At 40.1% G+C, this 21,208-nt stretch overlaps 1 protein-coding gene across 4 annotated transcripts in view; it reads left to right on the forward strand.

The window, feature by feature from the left end:
• Fyb1 (FYN binding protein 1) overlaps window positions 1-21,208 on the forward strand; it is a 138,286-nt gene that overhangs the window by 67,419 nt on the left and 49,659 nt on the right. For all 4 annotated transcript variants that reach the window (XM_031360730.1, XM_031360734.1, XM_031360732.1 and 1 more), the window contains exon 3: window positions 20,222-20,378. In XM_031360730.1, coding sequence (XP_031216590.1) covers window positions 20,222-20,378 — 157 coding nt within the window. The remainder of the gene's footprint in view (window positions 1-20,221; window positions 20,379-21,208) is intronic.

Consider the following 21,208-nt stretch of genomic DNA (forward strand, 5'->3'; position numbering starts at 1 on the left):
GTGAGCTGGAGGCTAGCCCGGCCTATATAGTGAGCTTCAGGACATCGGGATTATATAGAGAGTCCCTGTCTCAAACAAACAAACAACAAAAAGAACTCAGTGTTTCTTAAAGGGCCTCAAAAGTAATTAGTTGGAATCTCAGAGGTCACATTTTTTGTTCAAGAAGAATTTTGACTGAGATTCCATATTTAAAGTATAAGTATAGCATAGCATAGAAGCTAAAGTCAACGTCAACTAATGTGGAGCACAATTGACCTTAAAGTATTTTATGTTTAGAGGGGAAATAAATAGGTCAGTATTCAAAGACATTCACGACACACGTATTACTGTTTGATACTAAAGACAATATAATTTTTATATGTTTAGGTAGGTCAGAACTGATTTTTTTCATCTCTTAATTTTTGAGAAGGCATAGCTTGAGAATATATGCCAAATTTTCTCTATTGTATCACTGAAAGAAATTGGGGGAAAGGATAAATCATCAACAAATACATACATTGCTGAAGAAAAAAAGTTTTTTGCTATGCTAGCGAACTGATAGGAAATCCTTCAGCACCTTGCTATAATGAAGAATATTAACAAAAACTTGATTTTTAATATGAGGAACATATTTAGCCTCTTCTGGAAAAGTAAAATTAGTCTTTCCTCCAAATGGACTGACATCCAAGGTGAAAATCCCTAGGGATTTTTTTTTTTTTTTTTTTTGAGTCAGGGTTTCTCTGTATAGTCCGGGAATTTTTCTTAAATAGGCAAGAAAATAAGGGTTTCTGTAATCTGTGACTACAGTATAATAGCCTGTGGTTTTTATGTTGAAACTCCAAAACAAGCTATTTAACTGTGTTCTCAAAAAGTTCACATTGTAACAGTTTTAAGTGTTACAATGACTCAAACAGACAACATTGCTGAATTTATTAAGGGAAATACACCCTTTTGTAGAGGAAAGCCTACCAAGCACTGTTTTGATTCATGTAATTGAACTGCTCACTGTATCAGATGGTTGTTGTTCTGTCCCGAGTACAGTGAAGGGTGTTTTGAGCTTCATTACTCATTTGGCTCACTTAAATTCACTGTGAAACCCTGGTAACTGTTAGATCATTTTTGTGGAAAATATGATTACATTTTCTCAATCAGTCACAAATTTTGCCTAGAAAATCTGTTTGGAATAATTTGCTGTTCTTTCTAAAAACAAAATTTGCCTTGTAAAGTCTTAACTAGAATTCAGTGTGCCATTAGATAAAGTTAATATTTCTCACTTCAAAATACTTTTACAATGGTAGCCATCAGGGATTTTTGTTTGTATCACTGCCTCAAGGCAGTGTTTCTCCAGTGTGATCCACAGACCCACTCCATCTGAATGGCTTTGACATTTTCAGAAATTGAGGCTCCTGTCCCTATTCTAACTCCATGGAGCTCCCCTCAACAGCTCCTTATCTGGAGTCTTAATATCTCCATTCATAATCACTCCCCTGGGAGATTCTTTGTTGGCATTGCTTACATTTTATTGGGGGTGTGTATGGGTGTTTTATCTGTGTGTATGTCTGTGTACTACCTGCATGCCTGATAGCAATGGAGGCCAGAAGAGGACAGCAGGTCCCCAGAACTAGAATTCCAGATTGTTATGAACCCACCCTTGGGTGCCAGGAATTGAACCCAGGTCCTCTAGAAGAACATTAACCATTGGGCCATCTCTCCAACCCCACCAGGAGATTTTTTTATGTACACTTAACATCTAAACATTTTTTAAAAAATTCCAATTAGTTTCTCTTTAAATGACATGTGATTTCTATATCTTATAATATAAAAAATGGCATGTTTGGAGCTATTTTAGAAACACATTTTCCTTTGGAATACCTTGTATGGAGTAAGAATGGAAGGGCACAGAAAGTTAAGATAAAGCAGGGCCTATGAAGTGTTACATAGTATAACACCAAAGAAGTGTTCAGAATTACTCCAGAACTTCCTGTAGATCCTAGCTTGACCTAAGTCCCGGAGGGCTGGCATCCAGCAGTCTACAGCTGCAGAAGCAGGGATGATGGGGAGCAGTGTTCATTCTCTCATGCTAAGGCTTCTCCACCCTCCCCAGCAGAGGCAGATGTCCTTCAGAGGGCTCCAACAGGTTCCGTGCAGATTCTGCTTGTTTCTATTGTAACAGAAGATGCTGTGTACCACCACTCCTAGACCCAGGTCTGACTGTAACCAAAAGTGCAACCAGATGCTAAAACCTGGAACACTTTGTCAACACACTTTGCCAACCTAGTATGCATAGACCTAGGCTTTCATGTAGCTCATTTCATTTTTTTCCTAAAAATATAATTCTACTTGCAACGATTTTTAAATCTGAACTTGCCATAGTTTAAATAGTTCATATGTGGATGTAATATAGGGTAACTCAGACACTGGGCCATTTTTTTTTTTATCATCTTAGAACGCTATGAAAGAGACAGCCTCGGCTGTCTCTGCTCCTACATCTGGAAAGCTGGATTGACATCTTCCCCTGTAACAGTCATAGTACATTCTGAACACTGTTATTTGTATCTACTGCTAAACCAGATCCATTGTGAGTTACAGACGTGCCCTAGTCACCCACGAGCTTTTCCTGAGGCCCTGCAGTAGACAAGATGAACAAATGAATCCGTGCCACTGAGGAGCCAAACACCTCAGCTTTAGTTCCAGAGAGTGTGTCATTTACTTAAGCACTTCAACATATGTTGAAAAAAAAAAGTTACTAAAAATAATGAGGATGTGGAGCAGTAGAGTTGCCATAAAGTAGTGTTAGTAAAAAGGGTTATTGCAAAATTATAACAAGAGGGAAAGCAGGAAGGGTAAGAATGCAGATGGTGCCCTCTGATGTTGCCTCCTGTCCCTGCTGCAGTCAGTTTGGGCTCACCCAGCACTCTATAGGTGAAGACTGCACCACTCCAGAGAGATTGCATTGATGACTATCACATCTCTGCTTCCATCCACACTACTTTCTGCCTCTTAAAAGTCATGGTAACTAGCTGGATAACTGTGGTGATAGAGAGGGTTAGAGAGGGTTCTGTCCACACAGTGTTCAGAATCCAATCATTTTCGCAGTACAGACATCCCTAAGAATCCACCAACACATTCATATACGAACATTATGATTTCATTTCAAGGAATCTTGGCAAACATAGAAGGGTAAGGGGGAAGGAACGAGAATGAAGTTAGCGAGGCACATTAGAAGGATGGTGGGAACCTGAACATGGAACGGGGCCAGGAAGGCAGTCCTCAGACAGATACAGCATCCTCACTTCTTTGAACAGTATCGTGGAGTCTGAGGCATTCACCTATTTATGCACCAGAAAAAAGAAAACTCTATGTGAAGAGTAACTATTTTGCACACAACAAGCCACTGTGCAAAGATGCAGCTGGGGATAGCAACAAATATCTATTAAGCCACAACAACATGCTAGGTACTGTGCTAGACCTTGGGGAATCACCAGAGATCTTTAACCATGTTGTTTAACAACAATAAATGTGGATCATCTTGTAGGATGCACAGAAAGTTGGCTAGAGTTTTTTAGTCTTCCTAGCCTTGGCGTTAGTGGAACTGGTTTGTATACACTATTCTGTATACAGGTAGAGTGAAGAATATTTTCACAATAGCTACCAGGATGCCAGCTCTCTAGGAAGGCTTGGTTGCTACCCACCTGATACATCCCTTCTATTAGGATCCAAAGATGAACGGGCATTTCAGTTGCCACATGAGGGGAGCTAAAGGAAAGCAGTACAGAGTACTGAGTCTCCAATAGTCCTAGACAGTGGAGGGAAGAACGGAAGCCTATGTTGAGCACCAAAACAGTATAGGCACACCAGCCAAGAAAAGGGGAGATGGGAAAGGAAGGGAAGGAGCTTGGAGGGAAGAGAGATACCTACACAAATGTCTGGGGACAGTGCACAGGTTGGAAGCCACCTTTTGTGTACCTTAGAGTCTCCACAGGAGAACCAGAGAGGTTTCTGCAAGCCCTCTGTACTTCCTGTAAATGGAAAGGAAGATCCCCAGTTTCACTCCTCTTCCTCCTCCTCTCCCTCCTCCTCCTCCTCCCCCTCTCCCTCCTCCTCCTCCTCTTCTTAGCCTACCCCCTGTTTCTTGAGCCCAAATAGAATCTGCTGTTCAGCCACCTCATGGGGAGACATACCCAGAGACCAGATCCCCAAACTGCCTAGATATAGAACCCAGATCTACCTGACTAGCTGTTGGACTTGGGGTACATTAATGCATCTACTTCCTCACCTAAAACAAAGCCAATACTGCCATTTACTTCATAATGTTTTTGGAGAGATTAAGTGAGCAAATACTTGTCTAAGCTGAATCCAACAGTGTCCATCACACAGGAAACACTGCAAAAGCCATCTCATGTGATTAACAAAGGCTCTTTCTTGGTAGCCAGTATGAGAATATTATTCACTGTACATTTATACAGAACACTACACATACCAATTCCACTAAAGCTAAGAAGAAGAAAAAAAACACCTCTAGCTGATTTTCTGTGTATTCTACAAGATGATACATGTATCAAAATAAAGGCATTCCTAAGACAGTCAGAAAATGTTCAGGTCCCTATCAAAAACCACTACAACGATGATGGTTAAAGAAAAAAAGAAATGCCTTATGAATTTGAGAGGGTATACAGGACAAGTAAGAGGCAGAAAAGAGAGGGAAGAAACCATGTAATTACATTTTAATTGAATCAAAAGAAAGCTTACAGCATTTTTTAAAATGTGAGAACAAGCCAGGCATGGTTGCTCATGCCTTTAGTCCCAGCACTTAGGAGGCAAAGGCAACTAGATCGCAGTGATTTGGAGACCATCCATGGTCCCAGAGTGAATTTCTGCCCAGCCAGGCCCTGTCTCGAAAACAAAATGTAATAAATGAAATAAAAAAAATTAGGGAAAAATTATTTTAATACAGCTAGTGGTATATTTCCAAGATGATTTTTTTTAAGCTTTAAAAGTGAACTCCTTTACAAGAAATACAATAGTCACACTTCCTGCTTATCTTTATGTTGGTACAGGTGAAACCATCATTCACTGCTTTCCACTGTATCTGGAGAGTCCACAACCAATCTTTGTCTTCTGTACCACCCACACTATACCACAGGCTATTCTGATTCTCTCCACTTGGCAGCTAAAACACCAAGGCTCGAAGATCATGTGACTTACCTAACCAATGACCGCGTCAGAAGCAGAGCGGAGGCTAAACCCCAGGCATTTGGATGGGGTCTAGCTTTATATTATGATACTTGATCCTGTAAAAATCCTCATCCCTATAAGTTATTAAAATACTGTAAGAGATATAATATACACTCAAAAACATTAGTTCTTATCTCAGAATTAAGACGTTTACAGAAAGGAGTAAAGAGAGCTCAGCAATTTAGAGCACGTGTTATTGCAGAGGATCCCTATTTGATTCTTAGCATCCACATGGTGGCTCCTAACTGATCATAACTGTAATTCCAGAGGATTCTATGCCCTCTCCTGACTTCCACAGGCATCCCACATGCGTGCAGTGTACATATGTACATGCAGGCAAAACACGCACACACAAAAAAGTAAAACAAATTTTTTAAAGATTTTTCTTCCCCTCCCCCCCTGCTCTGGCCCTGCTCACTCTGGGCCCGCTCACTCTGGTCCATAGGTTTTTGGGGTTCTTTGTTGTTGTTGTTTTTCATTATGGACGGTCGTGTGGTTGCTGGGATTTGAGCTCATGACCTCTGGAAGAGCAGTCAATGCTCTTAACCACTGAGCCATCTCACCAGCCCTAAAAGATTTTTCATAGGGATACTTGTGCAAAAAAAAAAAAAATTCTATAAGTAAAACACATTTGGAAAACCCCAGGATAAGCTGAAGTAAGTTTGTAATTTTTTATCATAAGGACTTTAAGATACAACTAAGGGATCCATTGTGGTGGCGCATACCTGTGGAAGCCTAAAGCAGGCAGGTATTGTGGAGTCAGTGCTAGCCTGGGCTACACAGCAAATCCAGGATACCTAAGGTATAGGAGATCTCATCTCAGAAAGCAAAGCCATGCCCAGACTGAGACCTTTAAGTATCAGAGCAAGAGTAGTCTGCCCAATTTCCAAAGCATGATTCTTATAGAATGTTCCTATTTTGGTTTAGTTTCTTTGTTGTTTGTTTGTTTGTTTGTTTGACTATTTTTTTGGTTTTGTCTGCCTCTCTAAAAATACCTCAGTAGGACCAGCATCCCTCAGAACTAACCCTAGGGCTAATAACACATGAGAAAAAGCAGATTGATGGATAAATTCAAGTTCAGCAGGGACAAATGATTTGCATTTGCTAGGAGAGCCCTCTGACTGATCAGAGTGGAAACCTAAAAAGGAACTTGGATTCACTGTTCTTAATCTTAAATTTGCTTGAGACGGGGAAGCTAAGAACGACTTTTTAGAAATATGTCACGGAGTAAAATAGGAAGTGGCCATTGTTGCAGCCTCTGAGAACCCTGCAGAGTTGCTGTTCACTTGATGTGGTAAAGCATGTGCACATGCTCTCACAAGATCACCAGGCTCACAGTGGAGATTCAAATTCCACATTTGAAGTTCCAAGTTGAATCTAATCAAATATCACATTTCACATTCAAGTGAAGTCAAGCAATTGCAAAGTTTGTAAACTCGCTGGGTGGGAGAATTAAACATGTTTCTCCCTAAAGGATGCCCTAATTCTATAGCATCAGCTGTAGGTATAATGTTGCACTCTATAATTGAAAATGATCAACCAGACAGGATCTAAGCAGCCTGCTGCTGTCAAACTTGAGAATGCAATTGGGTTTAACATCAAGAGAGATTCCATTCTGGGACCAATCATATCAATTTCAGAAGATATTGGACCAAGTAACTTCTTCACTCACTTTCTCATTTTCAAAAGGAGCAAGTTGAATTAGACCTCCCCCAGGAGTCTCTCTAAACTAATGGCTCTGTTCTCGAGAAGGTGGTAGGCTACAGATCTCTTGTGCTTGTTAGTTCCCCTAAGGAAATAGAAGCCTCTCTGGGTGAGTGGGAGCATCAGAGTAAACATGTAGCAACAAATTAGAGAGGTTAGCCACAGGCCACAGAAGACTAGACAGGTGTCTAACCTCTACTTGCAGGGCCTCGTGTAATGTTGCCAAATTCAAAATGTGTGGGTCCAAACTGCCTGAAAACTACAGTAGCCATCAAATAGCTATAATCCTCTATTATCTGGACCAAAGGTTTAGAAGTAGACTACATCTTTCAGGTCAGAAGGACCATATACATATGTGCAGATAGATACCTTCCTCCACAGGTGTGTAATACCCGATTGGGATTCTAACTAGTGACTTTGGAATTAGGAGGATCTTTTACCTTTCAGATTCAATGCCTGCTTCTTGAGGTGATACCTGTTTGTGATAAACTGAAAAGAAGGCAAGCTGAAAAACTAGAATGGGAGACATCTTGAATTAGAAAAATCAGGAAGCTGTGTTGCTACTTTTAGTTTTACTTTTAACTTTAAGCCTCATTTCTGAAAAACTTGAATGTTGCATACAGTCTGTGTTTCCTTCCCCATAATACAGGATTGTTCTGAGAGGCAAATAGTGTTTATCAGGTTAAAGATTGGTGCACTAATGTTAAGATCCTTGTGATAACTGGCATCAGGTGAAGACTAGCTGTGGTGATCAGAGCTGTGGGTTCTGAGATATTTAGTGGAGTTAAAAGTCTAGATTTGCCCATGAGAATGATGCCAATAACAGAAGCAGCAGTGTGGGCTCCCTATATCTCTGTTCTAAGGAGAGATGCAGAAACAACTTAAGATTCTCCTAGGACAACTGTGAAGACACAACTGTGGCGGGGGGCAGGGTGAGCTCTGACACAAGGGACACTGCATTTGAAGCAGATTGATCTGGGCCCTGTACCTGTACCCTGCAGTGCTCCATGCCTTTGTGGCTTCTACACAAAAGGAACCGCCCAGTGTCCTGGAATGCCACTGGTGTGGTGGGCACACTCTATTCTTTATAAATCATAACTTTGTCCACTGCTGGTATTTAGATTCCTGAACTCTTGTCATTGAAAGCTAGGAGCAGGCTGGAGAGACGGCTCAGCGGTTAAAAGCACCGACTGCTCTTCCAGAGGTCCTGAGTTCAATTCCCAGCAACCACATGGTGGCTCACAACCATCTATAATGGGATAATAGGATCTGATGCCCTCTTCTGGTTTGTCTGAAGACATTGACTGTATACTCATATACATAAAATAAAAAAATTTTAAAGTCTTTTTAAAAAGAAAGAAAGAAAGCTAACAGCACTCACCAGCCCATAAGTCCACTAAAAGTAAGCCTTCCCTTAGACCCACATGGGATTCCAAATACTTCCAAAGAATATGGGACCGCTCTGTCACCAATCAAAACCACTGTGAATTCTGGGACTCCTCCCTGACTAGCATCCTGTAAGGATAAAAGGAACTAGAATTTAGAATGCTGTCATCTAAACCTCATAGAAATATCATGCATGGCAGGTACATTGCATGTAAGAGGCACAGAAATGGTTGGGCCAGTTATGACATTAGAACAGCAATTCCATACATTTCTGTTATAAGTCACGAATTATGGGATGTTTCCCAATGAGATGGAAAGAAACACATCATGACGTACTAGACACCCACTTATTCCATTTCACACAAGACAGTCTCATCTCAGAATGATGCAATTTAAGTCGCATCATATACACACATGCACAGGCATACGCACAAATTATGTCACAAAAACTGGCTGAATAGTCAATGTAGTAAATTTCCATTCTGTTCTCCCTTCCTAACTTAAAATCTCTTTTCTTCCCCAACTCCCACAAACCAGAGGTGTGACTGACTAGCAACAATTGTTCCTCCTGGGAAACTAATGACCTCCAAGAGTCACCCAGCAGTCACAGGCTCATACCAAAGTATGAGCAAACAATGCATCTGGCTGTAACTATCAGGCAATCGGTGTTCTTTTTCACACACACACACACACACACACACACACACACACGAGCTGGTCACATACAGAAAGAGAGAGTTTTTGTCTGCATTTATCCTTAGTATATTCATAATTAATTTTTTTTTGCTTGATCTCGTATCTTCTTTCATCATTGAGATGCTGTAAAGTTCACTAAAGGGAGATGTTTAACTACAATGGCTTTGAAACAAACTGGAAAAAAGCATTTTTGGCTTCATGGTACTCTAAACAAACAAACAAACAAATCTCTTCAGACTTAAATAAGAAAAACAGGTTCTTATCCTAGCTCTTGTGGTTTTAAGCTTTGTGTCTGAGTGAACCATTACTCTTATCTAGACTTTGGATCTCTTATCTTTGGAAAGAATGGAGGATGCTTTTAAGGATTAGCCTGTGTGATATCACCCCAAAGCCTAAATTATTTTCTTCTGCTGTATTTCAAAGTCCAATGCAGAAGAAGTAAGGTTACTCTAGGAAAAACCAATCTCACTGTTTGAGTGTCTGATTCAGTGGGTCTGCAATAGGTCTGAGCTTTGGTCATCCTCCTAAGTTCTCAACTAGGATTGATGCTGCCCATCATGGGCCCAGAATTTAAGACCTGCAATGTTACTGTTACCTGACTGGATGATCTCCATACCACAGAGGAGGCAACAAAGTTCACTCCTAGGACACAGTGTGTCCACAGGTCACTTGCACCAGAACTCTTTGATGTTCTAAGCAAGATCTCTGAGCTGTATCCAAGAGCATTTGAAAGCAGAATCCCTCTACCAGATTGTTAGAACCTGTCTACTAAGCATGCTTCTTATTTATGCCAGGCTAGGAAAATTATTGCGATAGATCTATATCCAATAATTTGCCAAATATAATTTAGTATAGTAAACTCTATGGTTTAAAGTAAGAGTGGATGCCTATAGCAGATGTTAACTTTCCTCTTTCTCCCAGAAAACCATTTATTCATTCATAGACCTATTCAATATTTAGTAAGTTCCAATTATGTGTTTATACCCAAAAATACAACAAGAATTATATACATGGGGTTTTGTCTCTATAACAACTAACGTCCAGTTGGAGGAATAGATCACACCAGTAGATGAATAACCAAGTGTGGAGAGAGAGTGCTATAAATGTTACAGACAGGATGAAATAGTCTAATGACTGAAGAGATAAGGACACTTTTTTTTTTGATTTCACTAAAAAAAAAAAAAAAAAAGGAAAGAAAAGAAAAGAAAAAATTGGGGGTGGAATCAAGGAGAAATGACTAATGATGAGTCTGCAGCAATAAGCACCAACCAAATGTTTACAGATCTTAGATCATAGCTTGATATTTGCAATTGAAGTAATTGACATTGAAACCATTATAATAAGGAATATTATGGTTTGGTTTGCACTGTAGAACTCACGTTTGCTATGTCAAATATAAATTGTAGGCAAGTAGGAATAAGACAAAAAGCTGGCAAGAGACCAGGGAGATGGTCAGATGGTAGAGTATTTGACGTGCAAGCAGGAGAATGAGTTGAGACCCACAGACATGCTTACAACCGCAAGGCCAGGAATACAGACAAAAGCAGGTTACCAAGAGCTTGCTGGCCAGCCAACCTCACAGAATCTGTGAGCTCTGAGGTCAATGAGAAACTCTGTCTCAGAAAATAAGGTAGAGTCAGACTAAGGAAGACATCCAGTGCCAAGGTCTGGTCTTCATATGCATGAGCATACACATGCAGACATCCTTGTATGTAAGTCATGTTTTTACATGTATACATATGCATAGACAGTAAAAGTAAACAAATAATTAAATCAAGGAAAGACTAGCTAAAAGGCTGTTGTAATAGTTGGGATAAGTGATGATGAAGCTTGAACCAGAGGAGTGGAGGGGGAAAAAGCAGAAAATAGTTATCTCATTTGGGGGATGTAGAGAATAAAAGTGGAGCTAGAAGTAGTAGACCATGCCTGCAATCTTAGAACTCAGGATGTTTAGGAAGGAAGACTGAGTTCAAAGCCAGCCTGACCTGTATAGTAAGACCCTGTCTCTAAAACAAAATGAAAGAAAGGAGAAGAGGGGAATAAGGGAGAGAGTATCAATATGAATGATTATTTCCTTTATCCAGAAATGAGTCAGAGCTTTAAAATGCTTGCTTGTTTTCTATTAAAGAGAGAGAAAAAGACCTGTTCAATGTAGAGTCTCAGCTCACTTGATTTCTCTGCACTACTCCTCCCTCTGCACTGCACCACTCCTCCCTCTGCACTGCACCACTCCTCCCTCTGCACTGCACCGCTCCTCCCTCTGCACTGCACCGCTCCTCCCTCTGCACTGCCCTGTTCCTTGCTCCTTTCATCTCCTCTCTTCCATGTCTACCCTGTCATTTTTCTTCTCTAGATCTTATCAACTTGCCCTTTTGTGGTATCTTTTAACTTGGGGTCCCCTCCCTTCTACAGAGGTAAACTCGTAAAAAGAACAATGACAACAGCAGTCGTTTTCATAGCTGAAGTAACAAACACTCCAGCAGAGTCTTTTCTCCCTGTCCAGTCTGCCCCTGTGATTAACTCTTAGCTACACCAGTTTGTTAACCTTCATGGATCTTTCTTGGAGTTATACCCAATGTACCTGCTTTGTCCAGGCCTGGAGGGAGGCTCTGCCTTCTTAGGTAGTCCTTCCTGTTCTTTCACCAGTGTCTATGGCCCTTTGCCTAGTCTGATTCTACTCTGTCCCTGTTAAAATCTCATACTTAGTAGGAACAGAGAGCCTTCCTGGATGAACCACTAGTCAGGCAAATTCCCTTAATAAACATTTTCTTGGTGTTATTTCCTTTTTCTTTACTTAAAAAAAAAAAAAGTGTGTCACTCATGAGGCAGAGAGGTAAGTGGATCTCTGAGCTCCAGGTCGGTTTGCTCTATGGATTGGGCAGCCTGGGTTACACAAAGAAACCCTGTCTCAAAACAACACAAAACACAACACAACACAAACATAACACAACACAAAACATGTCAAAATTGAGCTTGGTGAAATAAAAAATAAAATAGTAGTTAGCAGGACCTCTAGAGGGACGCAGTGGTGACAGGGGCCACAGATATACTGAGACTCACCAGGTGGGAGGAGGGAGTGCTTGGGTTCTGTTACAGAGAAAGAGACTGTTTCCAACACTGTGTCTGATACAACAAAATAACAATAGAGATGAGTTAGAGTCTTCTTATTACAAAGAAATGATAAATTTGTGAGATCAGAGATGACCTAAATACCCTGTTTGTCATTAATGCAATGCAAACATGTGCCAAAATATCACAGGTACAGTTAATATCTGCCTGTGAAAATGAATTTTTAAAAGATGTCTGACACAAGTTGATGTAGGTTGAGTATCACTCATCTTAAAATCCAAAATCCTAAATGCATCCCAAAAGTTTCAGCAGGGCACTGAAATACAAGCTGCACGCCTCAGCTCTCCTTTTTAACATAACTTTGCTTGTTTGGGTTTTGTGAATTGGAGAGCATGCGCATGCCACAACACATATGCAGCGGTCAGGTGTAGGTTCTCTCCTTCGACCATGGGGGTCCCAGATATCAAACTCAGGTTATCACACCTGGCAGCAAGCTTCTTCACCTAATCATCCATCTTGTCAACCTCCCATCTGACTTCTTTGGGTAAACTGAAAATAGTGTGTAAAATTACCTTCATGATTTGTGAATAAAGTACACATAACATATTATCTTCATGTTTCTTTGCATTTACATCCCATCCCCAATGTATCTCATCATGTATGCACAGATTGCAACAGATCTCATCCTAAGCATTTACTGCCAATAAGGGATATGAAACCAGAATAATCCCAAAGTGTTCTTTGATGCATATATGGAATTTCTTGTTTCTCTGCATATCTCCATTGTTTTACTTAGCTTACTAGTTGCAAACACTCAAAAACTGGAAGATAGTATGAAAATATCTTAGCTTATTGTTCACATATTTATTACAGCAGCGGCTTCCCATAATTACTAGGCATATACCTCATGAGCACCACTGTTGGCCTATTTATTGGTCAAAAGCATGCCTTGGCCCAACTGCCCTAGACAGTCTACATATCTATTTCTGCCTCTGTTTGCACCACCCTCTAGACTAGTGCCACTGCAGCACCTGATTTATCCATGTTATTTTATGTATTGAAAATAAAAATTACTAGTAAAAATAGTTTTCCTTTACAGTTATATAATTAAATAGCCACCAGAGTTGTTATTGGGAAAGGAATTTTTTAAGACTTAAAAAAGAAGATGGCTCTCAAGATAGTTCATCAGGAAAAGGCACCTACCTTCAAGTCTGAGGGCAGGAGTTTAATCTCTGAGACATACCTACAAGATGGAAGACAGAGCCAGCTCTTGCAAGCTATCCTCTGACATCCACACATGGGAGATGGCATGTTCACACACTTAAATTCTGAGTGTTATAAATAAGTCCAAAACAATAACTGAGCACTCTAAATCAGTGGGTCTCAATGTCTTTCTTCTAATGTCAAATGTTGTTTTAGGGCCAAGGAGATAGCTCAGTGTGATTTAGGGTTTGCTGGACAAGCACAGGACCTGAGTTCAAATGTGGGTCATGACCCCTTTGGGGGTCAAATCGAGGTCTCACAGGGGTCATATAACAGATATCCTGCATAATGGACACTTATATTATGATTCACAACAGTATCAAAATTACAGTTGTAGGCTAGCAATGAAAATAATGTTGTGGTTGGGGGGTGGTCATCACAACACAAGGAACTGTTTTAAAGGGCTAGGAAGTTGAGAGCCGCTACCCTGGGTGTTAACATTGTGGGCAAGATGAGGACTTAAAGGTGTGACTGAAGACTTAACTTCTTTCCTCTCGCTCATCATCAGAGCCATTTTGATCTCCACCTCTTCCCCTCCATCCCACTCATGGCCGTGACTCCCTGTATGACCCTCATGTTTCGGTATTACTTTTCTTTCCGTTTTGATGGACTGTTCTAAGCTGGCTAACATTTCCTTGGCACTTTGCTTTCAAATCAAAACCAATTCTTACTAAATACAGTTCCTGTGTTTTGTTCTCAACTAAATTGGTTTGCAAAATTTCCCATCCACTACGGGTTACAAATTCTTTGAAGATACTGAATTAAGGCAAACAAAAGTATGGTAAACTCAGACCAAGAGTAAGGCCCAGTGGTTTCCAGACCTTACCCACTGTGAAGGCAGCTGAGAGTGCTCTAAGTGGCTTATCACAGCAGGAGCTATCTGTATACCTACATACCAAATAAAATCATGAACGGGAATGTGTGCTTTCCTAGCTTCTTTCCAGTCACACACACCCTTACCATGCTTCTAAAGGGCAGGCAGTGTTTCAAAAGTTTGCTTTGTCCAAAATAGTTAGATGTGTGCCAGTTAAGGTGTATGTTTGCAAGTAAGAAGTCAGTAAGCCAGTAAGGAGTCTAATTTTAAAATTCCTGGGATCTGATGGTCCTGTCTCCCTAAAGATAGAGATGAGTACACTGTTTAGATAAAATGCTATATTTTACAAATTAGTTTATGCTTGCTTATAAGAGTTGTCCATGCTCAGGCAGATAAACCATCTTGTGGGCATGTTCAAACTCCTTAGCCTCGAGTATAGAAATGCAAATTAAGTAGTATTATTTCACCATGCTTTTCCCTTTCAGCATTAAGAGTGTTGCCGAGTTTATGACAAAGCAGATGCTCTTCTGTACTAGAGGCACACAAAGTGGTAGAAGTTCACTGCATGACATTTACCAGGGTGTTTCCACGCTCAGTTCCTTAGGTCGGTAGCCCTACTTTCCAAAAATGTATACCACAGATTTGTTTATGTGTGTAGTCAAAGACACAAACACGAGAATAATTTTATTTTTTACATTTTAATTGCCTAAGCTGTCAAAAATTAGGAACTGACCTACAGTCCTTCCAAATGACAGATATGGAGCTACCCAACAATGTTTTTCTTGATAGACACTCAAGATGTAAAAACAGGCCCATATAGATGTTTGTGTGAGAGTGTTCATAGCAGGTATTCTTCAGCATTGACAAAAGTACAAATAACATAAATGTTGCCCAACTTATGGATGGATACATAAATATGATTTAACTGCATGATAGAATAAAATTCAGCCATGGCTAGCATGCTATTATATGACCCATGACAGCTCTTGATCCTATCTGATTTATCATCAAAATGCCCATCACATCTCCTCTTGAGGCCTCAAGTTCTGGCTCCAGTGGCCTGAACATAGTTCCTTCCCATGCACACCTTCACCTGAACTAAAGAGATAAGCATTGGGAGTGGCCTACAGGGGAACCTTACTAATACATTTGATAACTTTCCAGGTCACTGTGGTTCTCAGCCTGTGGGGTAAGACTCCTTTTGGGGCCAAATGAAACCGTCTGCATATCAGATTACATTACAATTCATAACCGTAGCAAAATTACAGCTATGAAGTATCAACAAAAATAATTTTATGGTTGGGGGTCACCACACCATGAACTGTATTAAAGGGTCAAAACATTAGGAGAATTGAGAACCACTGCTCCAGGAAACCATCCCTGTCTACAGACACAGGGTTCGATATCTCTGACCAACCCTGCCTTTCTCAGAGGAAGACACTCCTGATCTTTCAGTCTTGGAGTTCACTATCTCCTCTCATCTGACTTCCAAAATCAGATTCTAAAGCAACACAAAGTTAGCATCCCACACACCCCTCCACATATACTTCATAATCTGAAGCCAGTTTTACCCAATATATAACTGAAAATACCCTTATAAAATCAGCCTAAGAAGAAATATTTTTCAAAAATCAAAAACAGTTGAATTATACCTATACTTTAATATTGGGAAAATTTATTGTCTACTCAAATTTTCTAATAATTTCAGTTTTATTACAGTGGAAAGTAAGAGACCATAGCAGAAAGAGCAGAAACAGAACAAGAAAATGACTGTGGTTCATCTCCATTTCGTTGCTTATCGACTTTGAACTTGGACAGTTTTCAACACTAAACAGAAAGTAAATGGTAGCATTATCCCAAGGCTGTTATAAGGCATAAGCAAAACTATTTGTATACAATGCCTGTAGGGTCCTTGCTGAAATACAGGGATGGACTCATTTCCTGACACTTTCTGCCAATATGTATTTTTTATCATTTTATCATTTTATCACTTACTTCGTTATAGTTCAACGTCTATACTCTTCCTAACAAGAATCTCAGTATTGGCTATGCTTTGTGAAGTCTGCATGGTTGAGATATTAGAGTCAGCCAAATATTATATATATATATTATTTATACAAATATTATATATATTAATATTATACAAATATTATATATATACACATATACAGAGAGAGAGAGAGAGAAAGAGAGAGAAAGAGAGAGGTTAGTCTGCTCATTTCTTTGTCCCAGAAAAACTAAGATGCTTTGTTTTAGAATCATTTTTCATAGATGCAAATGGTTTTTCTTTGCAGTATTTGAAAGTGACCATAGATTTTGCAAAGCAAAATATTTCCCCGCCAACTCCTAGTGTATCACAGGAAGACTTTAGTGTGTCCTGAGGAGTAGGGACAATTAACAGTTAATTTAGTGTCTTATGAAGTCTTGCTGTTCATTTTTAACAATTTCCCAATGGTCATCTTTATTCCAAATCCACTCCACTCTTCTCTGTTTCTGAGTCCTGCCCTTCTCTGGCCTTGGTGCACTCTCAGGCAAGCCCTGTCCTGCTAGCACACAAGGTTATAGGCAACTGAAACTCACCCCTTTCTGCTCCAAATTCCGTGGAAAGGAGAATACGCCCTTCCAACATGATTCTGGCTATTATAATCAGTGAACGGCAAGTGGAGGAGAGGCATGCAGAACAGGAGGTGTCTATCACAGCCACAGATGCCTCTTCAGATATGGTCCCCAAGACTGCGTACAGGTAGAGAGATCTCTCTGTGTTTCCAATTCAAAAGATTAGACATTGCCCAGCCCTCAGCTGTAACTTCTCCCTTCCAGCCCTTAGCTCACTGTCCTGTGGTAATGGCTCCTGCTTGCCAAAATCCCATCTGTGAAATACAGGTTACAAATGGTTCATAAACATTTTTGTATGTAGGCAATGGCTTATTAACTCACTCACAGCAGCTTATTCTCTTTGGCTACAAATCATTTATGTATTAAAATAGCAAAACTCCTTTTCATCTGCCCAATAATCTAATACTTATGCTCTTGTGAAAGAGGCATTTCAAATTAATAAGCATGGCCAGGGGTCATGAAATAACATGTCAGTCAACACCAGGCTACATGAACCACAGGGGTCCTATAAGATTATTAGTTAAAATACACGTGTACACTGCTAACAACTGAGCCACCTCTCTAGCCCCCCTGAGGTTAATGTAAAGGCATTGTATAAATAAATAAGAACAAGCAAATGTTATTAGAATATAAACAAAGAAGCATTTTTAAAGAAACACAGGGGCTGGCGAGATGGCTCAGCAAGTAAGAGCACTGACTGCTCTTCTGAAGGTCCTGAGTTCAAATCCCAGCATGAGATGGCTCATAACCACCTATAATGAGATCTGATGCCCTCTTCTGGTATGTCTGAAGTCAGCTACAGTGTACTTACATATAATAATAAAGAAATCTTTGGGCTGGAGCAAGCAGGGACTGAACGAGTGGGGCTGACCAGAGCAATCGGAGTTGACCGGAGTGAGCAAAGGTCCAAAAAAAGAAAAAAGAAAAGAAAAGAAAGAAACACAACTATAAAGATAGAAAATCGTACTAGTGTTTAAATTGATACAAAATTAATACATTTTCCAAATAAAGTTAACACATCCTCTTGCCCTCTCTAAAAAGTCATATCAAAGCAAAGATGATAAGAGACACAATCTCCATATTCAAGGAAACTAGGTGCCATGAGCAATTTTCAGGCATGAAATTTCAAGCGAGAAAGTAAATGGAGAATAGCACATCAGAAAAAGAGTCAAAGCAAGCCGGGAAGGTACAGAGGCAAATGTGCCTCCCCCACACCCTCCATGCTCCCCATTAGCCAGGACAACGTTCTGAGGCACCAACTGAGACATGCTGGCAAATCCTCATGAAAAACTAATATTGTGTGGAGTTGTGTATGTGCCTGTGTGCTTATGTGCATGTAGTAAATGCACATAATTGTTGTATCTGGTGGCCAGTCTATCGTTGTGATCAATGAGCAACTGCAAAACCAACCTAAATATTGATAAGTATTTTCAAGTAATTGGTGCTCCATATTTGGGTTGGTATTATAGGAATTGGTAAGCAAAGTTACATGTCAGAGCTTCCTTTGTGTGTGAATGAGGTGAATGAGTGTTTTGGTGAGTGAGACAAAAACTATAAATATTTGGCTAAGTACTAGAGGATTATTTCATCAGTTTTATGCTGTTCATAATATGATAACTGGAGAAATGGGACACTTAAGTCTAAATGGCATTGTTAGCATTTTTACTCTTTACTTTCTCAAGATAGTCAAGAAAATAATGAATGAAGCCTGGTGCTTTCAGTTTCTATGGGAAAAAAAATGTATGGCCCAATTCCAATATATGTGGTCAGGTCATTAAATGCAGAGCTGGAGAAAACACCTATCATCCCCAGTTACACAGTATTTCCACCTTTCACTATACATATCACAATGTATATGACGGTTCACATTTATTAAGTATTATCTATGTATTTAGATATTGTATATTTCCTTAGAAACTGTCTGATTTATCTCTGCTGTGTCCCAAGTACTTCGAACAGAACTTGGCATACTGTAGGCACTCTACAAAAATTTATTAAATAAAAAAATAAAACATTGAACTTACTACCTGCCAGACACTATCTTAAGTGCTTTATATTGTTGGACCCTAACATCCCACATAAACATATAAGGGGCCATCATTGTTAGCTCCATCTTATAAAAGAATGCAGGAAATGACTGATTGAAGCCAAGACTGAAACCCACGGACTTCATTCCCATGCTCCTCGCCACAGAATAGTCCCTTAGGGTATCAGAGCCATGAGGCTGGCAAAGGGATATCCCAGGGTGAATACCATGCTGCAGCATTTAACCACAGAGATCTGGATGTGTTAGCACACACCTGTTATCATGCCTCTCAAGCAGTGGGGGGTAAGTGGATCTCTCCGAGTTCCTGGTGAGCCTTGTCTACATAATAAGACCCCATATCAAAAATCCAAATAAAAGAAAAGTCAACAGAGTCATATTAGAGGAATTGAAAGGACACAATATACCGATACCATACATTCGCAACAAAATGCTCAAAAATACATGTGTTTATGTAGGCATTGGAGGGGGTGGGGATATGGGTGATTCATGCTTACATTTTCTTAATATCTATAATATAATTTTAGCAATGTATCTGATTTACTCGTGGGATGATTTACTAGGCTTCCATATTTAAACACCACTGCCCAAATAAAATATCATTTGTTAAAAAGCAAAGAGCGGGCTGGAGAGATGGCTCAGTGGTGAAGAGCACTGACTGCTCTTCCAGAGGTACTGAGGTCAGTTCCCAGCAACCTCATGGTGACTCTCAACCATTTGTAATGGGATCTGATGCCCTCTTCTGGTATATCTGAAGAGGATGACAGTGAACTCACATACTTAAAATGAATAATAATTCATTTTAAATTTTAATAATTATTAAATTATTTAATAATAATTATTTAATAATAATTTTTAAAATTCATATTTAAAAAAATCTCTGGGCAGTGGTGGCACACGCCTTTAATCCCAGCACTTGGGAGGCAGAGGCAGGCAGATTTCTGAGTTCAAGGCCAGCCTGGTCTACGGAGTGAGTTCCAGGACAGCCAAAGCTACATAGAGAAACCCTGTCTCTAAAACCAAAAAATAAAAGTAAATAAATAAATAAATAAATAAATAAAATCAAAGAGCTTCTCAAAAACAAAGTGTGCTTCAATGACAGTAGATGGGAGTGCTAGATTCAGGGACAGGAGATGTGAGTGCTAGATTTCTCTGGTCTAAAATACAGATTTAATGAAAAGAAAATAAAGTGTATTTGCAAAATCATGAAGAATGTGCTATAAAACTGATATAGAATTATTCACAAAATAAAGTTAAAACTAAGATTTATAAAAAAGTTCATAAAAGGTAATATACATAAAATATTAAGACACTTTAAAGCATATGCAAAGGGTATATTTCTAAGGTTTCTATTCAAGATTGTTTCTGCATCTTTGGAACAGTAAGTTCTTAACTTACCTTCCTTTGCTTCTTAGGTGCCACCAAAAGCCAGACACCCTACTCGACAACTGCCCTGCCACCACCTCCGCCTACACTGCCAGCCAGCCAGCCACCACTGCCGGCGTCTCACCCAACACATCCGCCAGTCCCCAGCCTACCCCCTAGAAACATTAAGCCTCCTCTTGACCTGAAGTAAGTAAGGGATCGTCTTACAACTTCCTAGGCAGTGTCTCACCAGGGTTTTCCAAATTATGCATGACTGGGCGCTAAACGGTTTATGGAAAACTTCTACAGTACTTTGGTACACAGTTGACAGGGAGAAGGGTAAGCTGTTTTTAAAGTTTGAAGTCTCTCTAACTTTGGAAAAACAAAAACAAAATTATGTTGCATATTTTCTTAATTCAAGTGGGAAGAGCCAGGGCATCCTCACAACCTGACAAAGCAAAACCAGACTCCAACAGTGTAAATAACTCAATGTCCAATCTTCTGGGCCGAGAGGCTTGGGTCACCTCCAGCTCTGCCCTCCACAACACACACAGCTTGTCTTCTAGGCTCCGGCAGGCTTTATTGCTGCTGCTGTTCTTCTTGATGGTTCCCTGGCATTGGCATTTCAGAATTGCTGGGGGTTCCTTGCTGCAGCTGGGCTGCACTTTCACCAGTAGCCTCTCCTAGGCTCTCTTCAGGGACTTCAGCCCTGCCACACAGGGCTAAGTCTCAGATACTCTCCATGACCCATTCAACACCTTCAGAACTAGCACCTCCTGGGTGACTCCTACCCTACCAGGTTCGGCTGGGAACACACAGTACAACCTTGGCCACACCTGGAACACAGGTTTAGGTGCTGACCCTCGGGAAACGCTTTCTGGGAGATTTCACCTCAGCAAAGTTGCTTCTTAAGCGCTGCTGATTTAGCAGCTCCAGCTGACCAGCTTCGAGCATCCCGGCAAAGCAAAGGTTCTGGTAGCTTATTAGTCACAGCTGACTCTTCGACTCCAGCTGACCAGAACTACAGATTCTTCACC

The sequence above is a fragment of the Mastomys coucha genome, unplaced genomic scaffold, assembly GCF_008632895.1.
Source record: "Mastomys coucha isolate ucsf_1 unplaced genomic scaffold, UCSF_Mcou_1 pScaffold8, whole genome shotgun sequence".
Classification (NCBI taxonomy): Eukaryota; Metazoa; Chordata; class Mammalia; order Rodentia; family Muridae; genus Mastomys; species Mastomys coucha.